This window comes from Erpetoichthys calabaricus, chromosome 17, assembly GCF_900747795.2.
Source record: "Erpetoichthys calabaricus chromosome 17, fErpCal1.3, whole genome shotgun sequence".
Lineage (NCBI taxonomy): Eukaryota > Metazoa > Chordata > Cladistia > Polypteriformes > Polypteridae > Erpetoichthys > Erpetoichthys calabaricus.
This window is the reverse complement of record NC_041410.2, coordinates 17,351,216-17,368,776: the sequence shown is the minus strand read 5'-3', so window position 1 is coordinate 17,368,776 and position 17,561 is coordinate 17,351,216. Positions and strand designations below refer to the sequence as shown.

At 42.2% G+C, this 17,561-nt stretch overlaps 1 protein-coding gene across 5 annotated transcripts in view; it reads right to left on the bottom strand.

The window, feature by feature from the left end:
* The window catches only part of LOC114645223 (protein unc-13 homolog C-like), a 742,812-nt gene that overhangs the window by 296,373 nt on the left and 428,878 nt on the right, over positions 1-17,561 (bottom strand). For all 5 annotated transcript variants that reach the window (XM_051920476.1, XM_051920477.1, XM_051920473.1 and 2 more), the window contains 3 exons: positions 17,168-17,337; positions 5,489-5,604; positions 4,247-4,410 (listed from right to left, as the gene is read on the bottom strand). In XM_051920476.1, the coding sequence (XP_051776436.1) occupies positions 4,247-4,410; positions 5,489-5,604; positions 17,168-17,337 (450 nt within the window). The remainder of the gene's footprint in view (positions 1-4,246; positions 4,411-5,488; positions 5,605-17,167; positions 17,338-17,561) is intronic.

The following is a 17,561-nucleotide window of genomic DNA, read 5'->3' as shown; positions in this document are numbered from 1 at the left end:
AAAAAAAAGACATAGCATTAGAAAGTCCACTTCCGATGCCACAAAAAAGTCTATTTCAAGGCCGTCTCAAACATTGCGCAAGATGTCAACATGTTTTCATACAAAGAATTCCACTGATTCCAAATGATTTACCCTTTGATTTCAAAAGGTTGGAATTTCCTATTCGTTTGGATTTTGCTATGTGAATTACTAAGGCTGAAGGGCAATCACTGCAAGTTAAAGTCATCAATTTGGAAAATCCATGCTTTTCACATGGACAACTCTACGTTACACGTTCTACAGTGGGCAATCCTCACAATTTGTTAATTTTCGGAACCCCAGGACAACACAAAAAATATACTGTATCCAAAGCCTCTAAAATGACCACTTATATTACCTATTACAATAAAATGTCAATCAGAAAAATGGTGGTTCGATTTCTATGTTCTGTTTCTTTCATTTGGGAAATTCACCAGTTATACAGTAGATTCCCGGGCAACACCGGGTACTCCTGCTAGTTCCTTACAAAGACAAGATAGCACCCCCCATTACCGAGTAGCAGCGCATTGCCGCACCCACCACATGATAAACCACCTCAGGATCGCAGATTAGGACTCGAGTGCAGCCAGGTGACAGTGACACTTCAGCACCACACCAGTTCAGATGGAATGCAACACTGTGAGCTTTTTATGGTGGCTGGAGTGCCAATTCGCCCACCAACCCCCAGATTATTCCCTGCAGGTTGGATGGCCTACATGCAGATTGACGTCATACCCTGGACGGAGCAATTGCAGGTTAAGGGCCTTGCTCAAGGGCCCAACGAAGTAGAGTCACTTTTGGTGTTTATGGGATATGAACCGACAACATTCTGATTACCAGTGCAGATCCCTAGCCTCAAAGCCACCACTCTGCCCCATAGTGTGGTAGAAAGTCGAAAATTGCAGAAATAAGGTGGATAGAATTGGTGAATTCTTTTAGACAGAATGGCTTGTTCTTATCCGAATTTTTTCTAATATGTCTGGATGGATGTTCTCCCGCAGGATGATGAATCAGAATGTGTGTGTTCTCTTATGTGCAACCCTTCATTACACAAAAGTTCTGGCTGCCCCTACCCTGTAATGGAAACACTGACTTTGGAAAACAGAGAAATTTATGATTCGGTAAAAAAAAAAAAAAACTACCTGTGTATTTCTAAATAAAAAACAAATAATTCAATATTTGAATGAATAAAGCCGAGGGCCGGACAAGATAGGATCGTACAGATGGTGACCGTTTGTCAGATTGACTTGGTACACCCTGACCCGGACGGCATGGCTCAATGCACCTTAACACATCTCAGCAGAGCACTCTCTACGCCCGGATGCTGGCATTCTGCAGCTAGACATCTCAAGGGTATTTTTGTTCAGCCGGAGCAAGATAAGAATGAATCATGATTTATACATCTATCTAGAAGGAGTGATTTTAAGTCGTGCTTGGATTGAAATGTAAGTCCACCGAGAGACGGGCAAAAGTCATTCCACATAGGTGTCATATATTTGAAAAGGGCCAGAGCTTCCCTGGCTCTGAAAAACATTACCGCTCTCCCTTAAAAATCCACTCGTTATGATCAGAGTGATGTATAAGTTATGGCGCTGAGGTTTCAGAGTATCATGACAACGGATGTTTATGATACGTTTAAGATAACAGCTCACGAGGCTCAAAGAATCACACAGGCACTGAAGAGGCTTTTAGGCAGCTTGGAAAATGAGCGCTGATCTCATTTCACATTTGGCTTGATGAATTTGGAGTTCCAAGGTGCAAGTCTGCTGCGTGTGGCCTGCAGAGGGCGCTCCTGTCACCCAAACCCGACACAGACAGACGCAGGACACAAGTTCGGCACACATGCTTTTTTTCTTTCTTCTTTAAATTTTATTAATTAAATTGTAATCATTCATACAAATCGATCATCCATCCATTATCCAACCCACTATACGCTAACTACAGGGTCACAAGGGTCTGCTGGAGCCAATCCCAGACAACACAGGGTGCAAGGCAGGAAACAAACCCCGGGCAGGGCACCAGCCCACCGCAGACAAATCGTTCAATTTTAACAAAAAATAGGATTGAAAAACAAGTCAACCCCTACCCCTGACAGAGAGAGAGAGCATGGCCAACGGGGTAAAACTTAAGGCTTGTAAACATACCTAAATTGATGAGTTTAATAGGCCAGTAGAGATGAATGTTTGCAGACGGAGCTGATCCTTGCTTAGTAAGTGGGTCTCCTGTAAGAATACTATTTTAGCGTTTAAACTTGTTAAGTGAGAGAGTACTTTCTCTTTAATTCATGATTCAGACCTTTAACATTCCAGCTGACAAAGTTAACTGTCCCATCATGGAGATATTGATTCTGAGTTTTTGATGTCATTTTATAGTCTTAACTGGAAGTGAGAGCTTTAACCTTAATTTCCCCATGAGTTATTGCCATGCAGCCTATTTTACGTTGGTAGTTATAATTATAAGGATTAAAAGGATAGATTAGATATAGCCTGCTCTCTGGCACACATGCTTTTATTTATTTATTTATTTTCTTTTTCCACGTGGGAAACGCCTCCCCCCGTTTCCCACCTGTACAGCACAATCTACAGCCCTAAACACAGCACAAAACTCTTTCTTTCCTTCTCCTTCTTTCTCTCTCTTCACCTCCACAAAGCTTCATCCACCTCCTCCCGACTCTGACTCCCGGAATAGCGGCAGCTCGCTCCTTTTATAGGGCACCTGGCAGTGCTCCAGGTGTCCAGGGATCTTCCTCGAGCAGTTCTTCCGGGAAGAGCTACATAAAAGGGCTCAGCCATTCCTGCAATGCCCCCTGGCGGTGCCCACAAAACCCAACAGGGCTGCTCCAGACTCCAGCTCCCTAGGAGACTGTGGGAGTCCGAGGCAGGGGGGCTTCCCTCTAGCATTCCAGGGTGAGGTAATGCCCTGAATATGCTCTCTCCATCGGTCCTTCCACTATATAGGCACCCCGGCGGCACACCACATGTGTTTGACAGGCTCACGTAGCTCCTTACGCTTTGTAAATGAGTTCTCAGAGCCCCTCCAGCAGGAAGACCTCTACTGTACATAAGAGCAAATTGAACCAAATTAATTTCCTTACAATGTCTATAAAGGGAACATTATTGCAGCAATCCCGATGGAGAAAAGTTCCGACTTCAATTTACAGTTCCATTTTTATCGATGGTGATAACTAAAAAACATAATCTCTTCCCCTCATTTTGCAGGACCCTTCCCCCCCATTTGATCTCCTTCTGTCGACCTCCTAACCTATGCAAACTTTTTGTCTGCAGCTCAGTTTACAGCGGGGAGCCACATTCCCCACCAGGCACTTTGATCTACAACAGAAGCCACTGTGTCAATTGGAAATGTGTCACCAACAATACCCTTGTCTCTCGTCCCTCTGTTCCATCCATTGAGGAGGTCAGGCCAGGCCAGGCCAGGCCATCTCTCTCTTTCTTCATTCAAAGACCATGCAGTAGCAAAAACCAAGCTGGATCACAGCTCAGTCAACATACTAAGACAGAGAGCCATCTGGTTGTAAGCATATGGAGGAAAGATGAACCGTTACTTAGCGTCTCATTGGCTTGGTGGAAGAGCGTTTCATGTCTTCTGACCTAAGGCTTTGAACCAGACCTGTATGAAAGTTGGTTCAACGTCTTCCTCCAGAAGCCAGCTACGGGAATTCATTAATGATCTGACTACTTCTCATCCATTGCTTAGGTTCGCTGTTGACGTTTCCTTTTTCCAATATTTGAACTTCTCAATTATAAAGCAAATTGAATTAAATTGATCAACTGAAAAGAACGGGTTCACTTTGCTAGTACTCAACGTTACAGGACACTGATTTTTGATGAACTTTCTTTGGACACAGACTTTGCAGACTTAATTGTTTCCTGGCTATCAATGACCTTCTGTGACTTAAAATCTGAAATGCGAATGAACACTGAGGTAGAAAAGATTCATGGATCGCTGTCAAAGCCACTGATACCAATCCTGGTCAGCACAAGGCAGAAAACAGCTGTGGAAAGGGTGCCAGTGATCATGGGGCGCAATCACATACATACACACGCATGTCTGTGGGGACAAGGCAGAGGGAGGGAAACCCGCATGGATACGGCAAAAATGAGCAAATCTCACAGAGACCAAACTTAGGATGCTGGATCAGTGAAACAGCGACACGATCCACTGTGCAAAAACAGTCAACTTTTAATTCAGAAGGTTCAATCATACTTACGTCATGGCTTGATAGATGGATTCAATTCCGTAGCGCATTGCAAATTCATCCACAATTTCTTGGGCTGTGTCCTCAAAGTACACCTTCCATGCTTCATCTCCTTTAACTTCTGGTATTTTTACAGCTCCGCCATTTTTAACTTCAGTCAAATGATGGAACAAGTTCTTCAAGGAAAAAGAAAAGGGGGAAGAAAAAAGCTTAAACTAACTTCTTAGAACATGGTACAGTACACGGTACCGAACATGGTATCGTGACACGTTACACTCGGTGTTCGTGCACCTCGTATTAATCAGCATGTCATCATGGCCAGATAAGGAGGTGCTGTCTAGGTGGTGTCCTAACTGGCTGGCACTTTTAATGGCAACCAGACCTCAGATCTCACAGAGGAGTCTACCATCCCAAGGACTTGAAAAGGGCATCCCTGCTGCTGAGGGTAACCACAATATGGGTTTCATATCTGTTCATGTTACACACAGAACCATAGACACTTGGAATAAGCTGCCAAGTAGTGTGGTATACAGTAGGACTTTGGGGACCTTCAAAGCTTGATGCTCATTTAGAAGAAGTAAGTGGACAGGACTGGCGAGCTTTGTGGGGCTGATTGTCCAGTTCTCGTCCAGATTGTTCTAATGTTCTAATATGTGTAACACCTGTCAGAACTAAATGGGCCTAGAGGTGAAACACAAGAGAGGTGAGGATTCACCTGCAGGACCCGGAGTGCAGACAGACAACATTAAATGGAGAAAGTGACTGGGAATGTCGGTTAATGTGATCTATATGGTGGGCAAGTTGGCACACCACCACCACCAAATGCAGTATGAATGCTTTGGTTTATGTTTAGGATTTATTTGCACTTTTATTACTCCATTTAATACTTCAGCCCTAATGTCTTTTTTGCAATGGGGTTCCCATCTGATAAGATTTTGTGAGGGCATAAACAACAGTAGGATGGCATAGGGTAGCCAATACAGGAATCACCTACAAAGAGGCGACCCAGAAAGGAAGCTGGCAATAGATGGAGGACAGGGAGCCTGGCTAATGGTAAAGATGCAGTCCCCTTTAACTTGAAAGGGGAAAGCTAAGGATGTCTGGAAGGATGCTATAGAATGTTTAGGCTTCCAGATGGTACACCACATTCAGTTTAGAGGACTTTATGTTATAAAAAAAAAATCTAAACAAATGTCCATCATATTTCAATAAGCAGTGTTCACGTATAAAATAACATATCGGATTAAGACGTACCTCATGTAAACATGTGTATTGCCCGTGGTAGGGGGCAACCTTTTCTTCTCCCTTCATTTCAACGCTAATTTTTAACCGGATTGCACCAGACACTGCAGATTTATCAGTCCGTTTTTCTGAAAAAAAAAAAGACAAAGAACAAGCAAAGAAATTTAGTTATGTTTAAAAACATAAAATACAACTATAAAATAGTGCTTGTTGGATTGAATCAATTGGTAAGTAGTGTCACGCACGAGCGCATGGGGAGTGGCTTAAAGACCTGACGGGCGCCGCAACGTGTCGTGCCAAGGGACAATGGCGGGGTACTAACCTCTCTTTCCGTCTCTCCAGAAAAAAGGAAGCACCGCCGCCATGACCGCACCCGGAAGACCATTGAGCCCACCCCCTTCCGGGTTCCTTTCTTTCCTCTGGTCCCTTCCTGATGACATCAATTTCCCATCTACCATCACGACTACCCCATCAATTTCATCACTTCCTGTCTGTTACTATAAATTGTCCGCCAGCCATTTTTTGTTGTTGATGTCTGTACTGGAGTTTACTGACAAAAACCTTTATTATTTCACAGTATACGGGGCCTAAAAACCCCAAACCTTTACAGTGGTCGTTGTGTTTCTTTACAGTAGCTTTAAAGTAAGTAAAGCATGGCAGGTAAGAAATAAGCTCAATAAAATGAGATTTTTGTAACTCTGCATTACCTGCCCACGTTGTCACAATTTCCATTTTTTTACACCCTGTTTATTTTTTGCACAGTTTGGACTGACTAGACTGGGAGGTGAAAACCAAAAAAAAAAAGGAGTCAAAGGAAGCTGGGAAGACAAGAAATCGAGGGCTAAATCCAAAATCGTGTTTAAAAAATTTGAGTCGAAAACCTTAAACTCTGGTCTAACGTCCTTTCCTTGACTTAATATAAAAATTTAAAAAGTTCAGTTTGAAAGAATGTCTACATAATATGATGCTCCGCCGATTTTAATTGTTTTAACATTATGACAAAATGTGCAATGATGCCAGCAATCATATGACCAGCAGTTGTCCTGGCAACTATAAACAACATGGCAACTCCCGTGCCAAAGATGAAAATAGAATAGTAGTGAGAGAACATTTCCTAAAAAAATAATTATAATAGCATAATAAATCATCACTTTCTGATGTAGAGGGCTTTCCTAATGATAATGCTGTCTTTCTGATTCATTTAATTTTTTTTTTTGTTGTGTTTGATGAGGCTGCAACACCACCATTTGCTTACCGATTGTCACACGGCTGTGTCCGTGTTGTTTGCTATTACTTATAATACCTGTTTATGGTCATGTGACATGTTACATCATCACACCCAGCTTATAAAAAATGGCAGCACAGTACTAGCCGCATCCAAACCTTTGGATAGTCTTGTTATTTTTCATGGTTTATGTTTCCTTTGCTCTTTTTTTTTAATTATTTTTCATGTATTTCTAATTTGTATATATATATTTTTTTAAATGCAGTCGACCCTTGATATACGACCGGCCTGACATGCGAACAACCTGATTTACGACCAAAATTTTGGTTTTGATTTACGACCAACATCTTGCGTTACGACATGAATGCGGTCACGTTTATCCGCTTGCGCGATTATAAACAAACAACCGAGAGCGTTTGTAAGCGTCAGTCGGAGCCCAGATACATGTGTTTGTTGATGTAATTTCGGTCAGTGCAGTGATTTATATAATTTTTTTCGATAATTGCTAAGGAAGGAAGAGAAGGTAATGAAGGTAAAGAAAGCGATCACAATCGAAACGAAGAAGGAAATTGTGCGGAAATATGAGAGTGGTGTTCGTATGACCGATCTCGCTAATATGTACAGCATGTCGAAATCCACCATCTCGACAATTTTACAAAGAAAAGATTTGTATAAGGAGGCTCCTTCCAAACAATAACTACCTTCCATTTCATTCTCCTCCTCCTCCCTTCATGCAGCCCAAAGATGTCAAATTAAATGGTGAGTACAGTATGAAATTGTTGTTTCTGGTAGGCTAGGCACTTATTATAACTTTTTGGTTAGTACATTAGAAAAATTATTGGTGTTTTTGGTAAATTATGCACATTATACAACCCTTTTTTATTATGAAAAGGTTAAGTAAGTGTTGCTGTGGGAGGTTCGGAATGCATTATGGGTATTTCCATTATTTCTTATTGGAAAAATAGTCTTGACTTACAACCAACTTGAGTTACAACCAGCCCTCGCGAACGAATTGAGTTTGTAAGTCAAGGGTCCACTGTATTGTTATATTTATTGATTGTTGAATAATTACATATTGCGTATGCAGTTTTACTTATATTGTTTGTGTTCTGTGGGTGGAATCCCCAAGAGGTGGGGTCAACATGACATCACTGCTGAGGGACCGCCCCCTGCCTGAATATTTCAGGTTGAAGTGCAAGTCTCTCAGAGGCTCGCTGAGGGTTGTGCAGTGAAGACCATTTATAGCAACTAATGTCTTGGATTCCTGATCTATTTTGGTTTTTTTTTTTTGGATTGCGGTTCTCTGGATTGTGTTTTAGCCTTGGATTGCCTTTTTAGGCAAAATATTTTTTGCCTCATTATTGACCCTCTGCCTTGCCATTTTTGTTCATCTTTTTGTTTATATACATTTTTTATTTATATAAGATACTGTTTTGTTTCATCCATTCAAGCCAGAGGTTTCCTATTATCCTCTCCCTTAAAGGGTATTTTCATATGTGTTTAAAGTATTTTTGCAATTTAGAAGCCTGAGTACTGTCTGCAGTTGTGATCACCACATTACAAGAAAGACATAGCAGCACTTGAAGCTGAGGAGAGGAGAGCGACTGGCGTTTCCCAGGACTTAAGGACACATCTTACTGTGAAAGGATCAGAGAATTAAACCTGTTAAGTCTCGAGCAGAGGAGACTGTATGGAGACCTAATCCAGATCTTTAAAATTGTCAAAGACATTGATAAAACAGATCCCTCAGAATTCTTTCAATTAAATGGTGAACCACATACTTAAAGACGCCCTTTGAAATGAAGACAATCTTTACATAAAGTAATACTAGTTATATGAATTGTTGTGAGAATCTGGAACAAACTACCGAGACATGGAGTTGAAGCAGAAACTTTGGCAACCTTTATGAAGGATCTGGATGAGATATTAGAACAGATGATCTACAAACTAGCTGCACAAATGATCTGGAAGGACTGAATGGTCTCCTCTCATTGTCAAATGTCTTACGTTCTTAACGCCATTTGTGGCCTGTGCAGGCCTTAAAGCCTGCCTTTTGAGTGTGTGTGATCAAGCTGCCTGGGGTGAGGCCTGTTTCACAGGATGACCGGTGAAGTCCTGCTCAGGGTTTTATTTGTTTGAAGGCCTTTTTTTTTGTACTCTTTTTGAGATTGTTGTTCTACTCTTTCAAAAAATCTGAACAAAATCACTCAAGGGGGTGTCCTTTATTATTGGCTAAGGGTCTATTTCGAAAGTCTGATGTTTGACCTTCATTTTGACTGGTGATTTTTGAACGTCATTTCACTCTTTTAATGTAATGACCCCTTGCTAGCACTCTGCCTTTGATTCTGGCTGCTCCTTTTTGGTACTTCTCACTTCCTGGCCTTTCACTCTTTTCATGAAGTACAGTGAACACCTAAACCACCGGATAGCTCACATCACATGTCAGTTCGAGGTTCAAGGTTGCTTCATTTAGTCCTGTTTACATTTACAAATTTGCTTTCTTCAGTTGCATCTAATAACAAGACAGAAAGAAATGAAATAAAACAAACAGAGGCGAGACAGGTTAAGGTAAGGAAGTCTGATAATATATATTTACACAAAAATGGCTACAAGATACATATCAAACCTTCATCATTTTCTTCAATATTCCTTATTAAAAAGTCGCATGGCATGAGGAAGAAAGGAATTTCTAGAGCGATTTGTGTGGGTTTTCCTTCCTGATTTACTGAAGTTAAGTTCTTCATGTAATGGATGTTGGTTGTCAGTTGAGATGATTTCCAGTTTCTTTATCGTTGTCCTGTGACACACACTTGTCAGATCATCTCCTTCAGTCCCAATAACTTTAGCTGCACGCTTTGTAGTCTGCTGGAGGTTTTCTAAATTGCTGTTTGTTAGACCACTAAACCAGGCAATGAAACTGAAAGTGATATCAGACTGAATCATACTGCGATAAAAGGACAACATGAGGTTCCTGTGTACTTTAAATAGTTTGAGTTTTTTAAATAGTATGAGTTTACGCAGGAGAAATAAACGCAGATTGCATTTAGAAAATTTTTTTTTGTATTTGCATTCCAGTTAAAATTGTTATCTAAGTTAGTTTCTAAGTATTTATATTCATTTACTGTTTCTACCTCCTCCCCCCAAAACAACAATTTCTGTCTCTTAAAATCAAGTATCATTTCTTTGGTCTTTTTTTTTTACATTCTGCGTGAGAAAGTTTTTACTCCACCAGTTTGCCATCCAGTCCACTTGATTTAGATAGTGGCTTTCATCTTCCCCAGACATGCGTCCTATAAACAGGGCTTCCATCCGCACATTTGCACATTTGATAATGAAGCAGTCAGTACTTATTGTTCTGTCTCAGGTCACTTGTGTACAGAGTAAATAGTGATGGTGATAAGAGACACCCCTGCGGACATCCAGTGTTTGAATGAAGTGAGAAGTCAAGCAAAATGACACCTTTTATTGGCTAACTCAAAAGATTACAGTATGGCAGCTTTCGAGGAAACTCAGGCCCCTTCTTCAGGGGTGTGTTTATATACACACTAGGACAAAGAACAATATTGGAAAACCTTTAAGTGAGACATCTTAAATGTAAAAAATTAATAGACCTCTTCAGGCTAGGATTCATTTAGCAAGAGAGGAGAACAATGTATGGTCAAGATCTTTGGATAAGATAACTGTCCAACAAAGTCTTTTCAAGTTTCTGATGAGTTTTTCAATAGAGTGTGTGTCTGTAGACAGGTTGTCTGTGTCAGCCCGAGAGATGCAAACAATCCTTATATCTGGCCATAAAACTCTTGTCTCTTATTTAAACCATATTGTTATGTGTTAAATTTTAGCTTGAGTTTCACTGCCCATTCTTTTCTTTCTGTGTTTGAATGAAAAAGAGACCTGTCTGTGAACGATTTAAAAGAAAGTCTTGAATCCATAATGTGATAAATACAGAGTGTCGGCCTTAGGGGTGTGCCGGGGGCCTCGGGCTGACCAATCGCACGTGGGGCCGGTTAAGTCAAACGCTGTTACCGGTATGTGTGGACTGTAAAAACTTGCGCGCAAATTTAATAAAAATAATGTTAACATACATAGGATTTTCTCATTACAGTATTCAGCTAAATTTCTGGACTTTATCAAAATACCGTATTTACCTGTGTACCACACGCACATTTTTTTCCCCAAAAATTAGCATTAGAAAATTAGGTGCGCGTCATACATGAGGAAATTTTTTTCTGCAATGTTTACTTCTTCTGCTTGGGCTCTCTCGTTCACTCGTGCGCGCTCTCTCTCTCTCTCTCTATCTCTCTCTTGCTCGTTCGCTCGTGCACGCTCTCTCTCTGCTCATTCGCTCGCATGCGCTCTCCCTCTCTCTCTCTTGCTTGTTCGCTCACGCTCGCTCTCTCTCTCTCGCGCTCTCTGTCTTGCTCGCTCGTTCTTTCGTCATGCAACAAAGACAGAAGGGCATTTTGCGGAAAATGTGACCTAAACTCTTCCTATACAATCACAACGCGCGTCGTACATGGGTAAAATTTTTTTCATGCTTTTCTTTGTAAAAATTAGGGTGTGCGTCTTACACGAGGCGCATGGTACACGAGTAAATATGGTATAACGATATAATCTATTAGAAAAGTGCAATTCATAATTCAATACCACAACAGTGCGAAATGCGATGAGTTGTCATGCGGAAAATAGCAGGGCCCTCTTTCGAGAAAAGTATATTCTGAGTCTCGATATGCAGGATGTCATAGTCATAACTCACGTTGATGTCGTGTCAGCCGGTTATCATTAGCGATACATGTTTTTGTGCATTAATATTCGTACTATGGAATGTTTTCAAAGATGTACATGTACTGAATTTGAACTTGAAGAGGGATTTTAAAAAGGGTTTCTCTTAGAAGCATCTCAAATATATATATATATATATACTCGAGAATATAACTTTACAAATCCGCTCGAACAGGACATGCAGACCCTGGAGCAGTCGCCCTACTTGTCACCCCCAAACGCCACTCTTGGATAAATGGCTTTACATTCATACTATTCAGTTTCCCAATCAGTATGTAAGGCTGTATGGTATTGAACGCTGAGGAAAAATCCAGAAATGGTGCTCTGACACTGCGGTGGGCTGGCACCCTGCTTGGGGTTTGTTTCCTGCCTTGTGCCCTGTGTTGGTTAAGACTGGCTTCAGCAGACCCCCGTGACCCTGTAGTTAGGACATAGCAGGTTGGATAATGGATGGATGGATGGATAATGGATGGATGGTTAGTACTCTGACATATGAACCAGGCTACTCGAGAAAAGTATAGATTTGATGTAAGATAACACGCAGAGCATCTTCAACACTTCTGGTGGCACAGTAAGTTGTATCTCCTGGTTAACCTTTATCTGTCCATCAATCCAACCGGCCACCGTTAATTAGGTTCAATTCAATAGCAAAGGTCTTCAGGACTTCAAGATGACATTGCTGTGTTCTTAGTCAGGAAGATTTAGTGCTTGTTGGTAATTTCAGCCAACCAGTGGGAGTGGTAATGGAACTCTGTAAATAACAAATGGCTAATGACAGTTGATGATAATGATGGTAGTATTCATGTGACAGATGCTGCCAGGATAAGTACCGACATCCTGCATCCCTCAACCGGATAAGAAATAAATGGATGGATGTTAAAATTAATTACCAGAGAAACTCATGGGCCAAGTGTCGTGTCTAGCAGTGACCCCATCCAGCACAATTTCTTATTCAAATATTCAAAAGTACAATTGAGAGCTCCCAGAGCTCCTGTGACTCTCATAAACAGAAAATAAAGTGAGGCTCATAGCGACCAGACAAACTACAATCATTTCACGCTAGAAGATTTATAAATATAATATCAATAATGCAACACTGAGGACAAGAACATTTGGCTAGAGTGACAATAACGAGGACTCAGACATTCGCCTGTTGCTCATTTATGACCCCAAGGCAACCCGGGGAGATTTGCTTTTCCCTGCCAAACAGAAACATAAAATGAATTGCTTCAGCTAAACAATCTGAAACGCGACAGCCAATAATTGGATCTTGGAAGATTTTGGAAGTTAACTGTCAGTTCAGAAACACTCAGACAGATCCAGCTGAAAACAGTCAACTGCAAGGAGAGGAATACAAAAATGAAGAACTAAAAATTCAAAAAATGGAGCAAGCGAATGAGGAGACACAATCAATTAAAAATTGTAAAATGAGAAGGTGCTCAACTTTTAGTAAAATATACCATAACCAGGAATGGCTGCGCTAATCGCTTTCACTTTAAGAGACAAGCAGACAGCTGAAAGAAACAAGCACAATCACCATTTGGGGTTTAGTGACACAATCAGTTCTGCCACGACATGAAGAGAATTTTTCCACATTTCCAACATGTTAAAGTAAGAAGCTCCTGTTGGAGGTTATTGCTGCCAAATGATTTATTAAATCCAAGGGGGGGGGGGGGTCACTTACTTTTTTTCACAGCACACTGTGAATGTCACATGGGTGTGTTCAATAAAGACATGAACGATTATCATTGTTTTTGTGTCATTAGCGTAAGCATATTGTGTTTGTCAATACGTGTGACTTCGATGACGATGAGAATGACAATGACGATGAGAAACTAGGCCATTCCAAAGGGTTCATATACTTGCCACTTGTAAACAAATATTAGATTTTAGGAAAATCAGTGGAATGGTGAGGATGCAGGGAGTAGAGCTTGTGAAGCTGGGTGAGTTTGAATACTTGGCATCAACAGTACAGAGTAACGGTGAGTGCGGAGGAGAAGTGAAGAAGAGAGTGCAGGCAGGGTGGATGGGTGGAGAAGAGTGTCAGGAGTGATTTGTGACAGACGGGTATCAGCGAGAGTGACAGGGAAGGTCTACAGGACGGTAATGACACCAGCTACGTTATATGGGCTGGAGACGGTGGCACTGACCAGAGAGCAGGAGACAGAGCTGGAGGTAGCAGAGTTAAAGATGTTAAGATTTGTATTGGGTGTGACGAGGATGAACAGGATTAGAAATGAGGGCATTAGAGGGTCAGCTGAGGTTGAACATTTGGGAGACAAAGACATAGAGGCGAGATTGCGTTGGTTTGGACATGTGCAGAAGAGAGATGCTGGGTATATTGGGAGAAGGGTACTAAGGATAGAGCTGTCAGGGAAGAGGACAAGAGGAAGGCCTAAGAGAAGGTTTATGGATGTGATGAGAGAGGACATGCAGGTGATGTGGGTAACAGAACAAGATGTAGAGAATAGAAAGATGATCCGCTGTGGTGACCCCTAACGGGAGCAGCCAAAAGAAGAAGAAGATCTTTTGTTTGTTCCCTATGAGAATGAGCAAAAAATGTTAATCATTTTAATTTTGTAATAGTGTGTGTTGTGATAAGCTGCCCGGACACAGACAGACGGACACCATTGTACAGTCCACCACACGTTTATTTACAGTATATACAGTTCAATAAAGTGCACAACCCCAGTGCCTCCAGCACCAATCTCCCCCAAAGTCCAGGCTCTCACTCTCTCTGCCTGCTTGTCAGGCCGCCTCCTCTCTATCTATCTATCTATCTATCTCTCCTGCCTCCAAAACCTTGTCCTCTCCTCACTCGACTCCAGTCCTTCTTTGCAGGGAGGCGGCCCCTTTTATAAGTGCCCGGATGGGCTCCAGGTGATCCCCAACACTCCCTAGACACTCCCCTGTGTGGCGGAAGTGCCGGCTGTATTCCCGGAAGCCCTCCGGGTGCTCCCAATCTTCTTCCCCCCAGCACTTCATGGTGTGGCGGAAGTGTTGGGGTTCCGGGTCCTTCAGGCATAGGGGTGCCCCTTGGTGGAGACCACGGGCCCCTACAGGGTTGGGCTTCCAAGCCCTGCACCCGTGGCCCCTAAAGGAACCAGGGTGGTCACCCTCTCGTGGTCTGGAGGAGGCATGAGCCCTCCTCCTGTCTTCCTGGGCGTCCCGGCTGGGAACCACCCCCAGCCGCGTGCCACAGTGTGTATACAGTGCATATACACTGCACAGTAAAAAATGTGTGTTTTAACATTTTATTATGTGCTTGGCAAGGTACCTGCTGAAGGTAGAATAAATACAAAATTCATTACCAGTCTGGGATCCTCCTTTGATCTGAGAATTAAAATTGTCATCTTGTAAAGCACTTTGGGCTACATTGCCATATGAAAATGTGCTATATAAACAAATATTATTGTTGTTGCATGTTTATTTTTTGAGATTAAGGAGGAAAACTGGATTATGCAGAGAAGCACCCAATACTTAAATTAGAGTTTATTAAAAAGTTATTAAATACTGGGTACAGCAGCCCCCCCCCCCCCCCCCCGTATCACTTTATTGCTTCAGAATGATCGTGACTACATGGTGGAGAATATTGCTTCAGTGCGGTGCATGGTGCAGCACACTAGGGATGTGGTGTGAAGTGCAGCCAGACCAGGAGTTTGGAATTTCATGGGGTACCCCCCCACCACCCATTGCTTCAATGCAGAGCATAGTGTGGCACACCACAAAGGCAGCCATGAAGAGTTAAGCGGTGCGAAGAGCTGTGCTCCAGGGTGGTGGCAACAAAGAATGAAATGATGCAAGGTGTGGAGCGATCAGGAGTTCACAAGGGACCCCCAACCTAGCTTTGAAGCGGTGCATGGTGTGGCATGCCAGAGTGAAGTGGTGCAAAGTTTTGCCATACTGGAAATTTGGGATTTCACAAGGGACCCCCTACCTTATTGCTTCAATGTGGCACATATGAGTTCATAGGGGACCCCTACATCTCAATTCTTTGAAGAGATTGTGACTACATGGGGAGATTAATGATTCAAAGTGGTACATGGCATGGCACACTAGGGAGGTGGCTATGATGTGATGTGAAGTGCGGCGCTCCTTCTTTACTGATATCCCTCCAGATTTCTAAGATGGTGCCAGTGCTTGTCATCAACCAATCAGCACAATTCATCACCCCCAAACCCCACCCACAATAGCTCCCAATTGAACGAAAAGTACACACCTTGGAGCAGGGCCTAGAAAAAGTACCAGGAACTACAAATGGCCCAAGTTCCAGCAGTGGGAATGCTACAAAAGTTTCCAAGTCTCTAAAGAGTCCCTGGTTCCTGAGAATAAGTTCCTGTGATGGAGAACCCGCACACCACACACCAGCAACGAGATTCAACCACTTGCCATGCTCTGCAACTAGAAGTTGTGTTGAGTCCTTTAGTGAGATTTGAACCCAATACTCCAGAGCTGTGAGCCACCAAACATGCACAGAATGACAGTCAGTGTTCATACACCCCATGAAGACCTTCAGTGGTGTCACCAACATATTGAATGTAAGGTAATCTGAGCCAACTACTTCACAGTGTCAGGTTATTAGGTACATCTCTTCTTCATACAAATGCGAAATTCCAACCCCCCCACCTCCTGTGATAGCAGGGTGTGCTATAATCAGGGAGACCAAGGTTTCTAGCATCAGTTGGTACTCAATTGAGAGGAGACCTGAATGACTTTTTCGATGTGGCCTGATAGTTGGCAATAGGTGTCTTGTTTCTAGCTTTCCTTAACCAGCTGCCCTCATAAACTTCTCATGCACAACCATTTCAAGTGGTTTACCAAGAATGGTGGGGAAATGAAAAAACTACCAGTCATACGTGATCCTGTGGGCAATATCAGCTTGGGGATCAGAGAATGGCAGAACTGTACAAACTAAACCATATGGACACAGAACATTGGTGTGCAGGTTGTAATCTCAGAATAGGCCACTTATGGTATGGTATGATTGGTTAGTTTGTCTTTGGTGTGATTGGTTAGTTTGGATGGGCTATAGTAGCCGAAGACCATGTCAGGTGCAGATGTCATCAGTAAACAAAAAAACAGAAAAGAATATAAGCATAAAAACTTGACCATTGAGGAATGGAAAAGTGTTGCTTGGTCAGAGAAATTTGGGTTCTTTTTACAAGAGTAAATTAGTCCAAGCAACCTGAGTCCATAGAGCCATCCCGTGGTGGCACTGTGACAGTGTGGGAACATATTATAGCCCACCTGAAGAAAGTCTGAATAGCAACGAATATATAAACATCATGGCTGTTCAAGTTCATCCCTTCATGGCTAACACTGTGTCACTTGGATGGAGACTTCCAGCATGATATGTCACAAGGCGCATTATGGTTCTTTAAAAGGAACGGTGAGATTTCATTGGTTCAGTGGGTGCCACAGTCCCCTGGATTTTGCCCCTACAGAGCATTTATGGGATGAAGCATCAGTGGCTGTGTGCAGCCATCTCTTTGGCAGCCACTGTGCCGTCATTTCTGGACGACGATTTACCATCTCTTTGAATCCACGACCTGGTGAACTCATGCTGTTCTGAAGGCCAAAGGAGACAACATCACACTACATGATCGGGGTGCCTAATAAACTGGCAACTCCATACATACAGCAAGACAGCCATAAGCATTGACTACGTCCAAAACTGAGCTCACCTAAATTGTACCAGACGTCCATCTCCCCACTCAGCGTTCTCACTTCTATGATGGTCTGCCCAAGGAAATCGTCCGACTCCTTTTTGAAATGCTGCTTAACACGAGATTTGATGTCGTCATCCTCATCCCAGACTCTCACCTTTATTCGGTCAGACGAGTTGTGGCATTCACTGCGAGGAACAGAGAGAAGAGGAGAGACACCTTTAATTCCAGGCTGATTGTTCCCAGAATGGAAATAAATACTTAAGATTTATTATCTAAAGTTTATGCAAAGAGAGACCAATTACTATTCAGAACTTCCTTTTTATTGGAATATCCTGTGCATAAATTATTTTGATTCATAGCCTGGCTAAGAAGAACTGAAAATTTAATTTTGCACAACCATTATTACAAT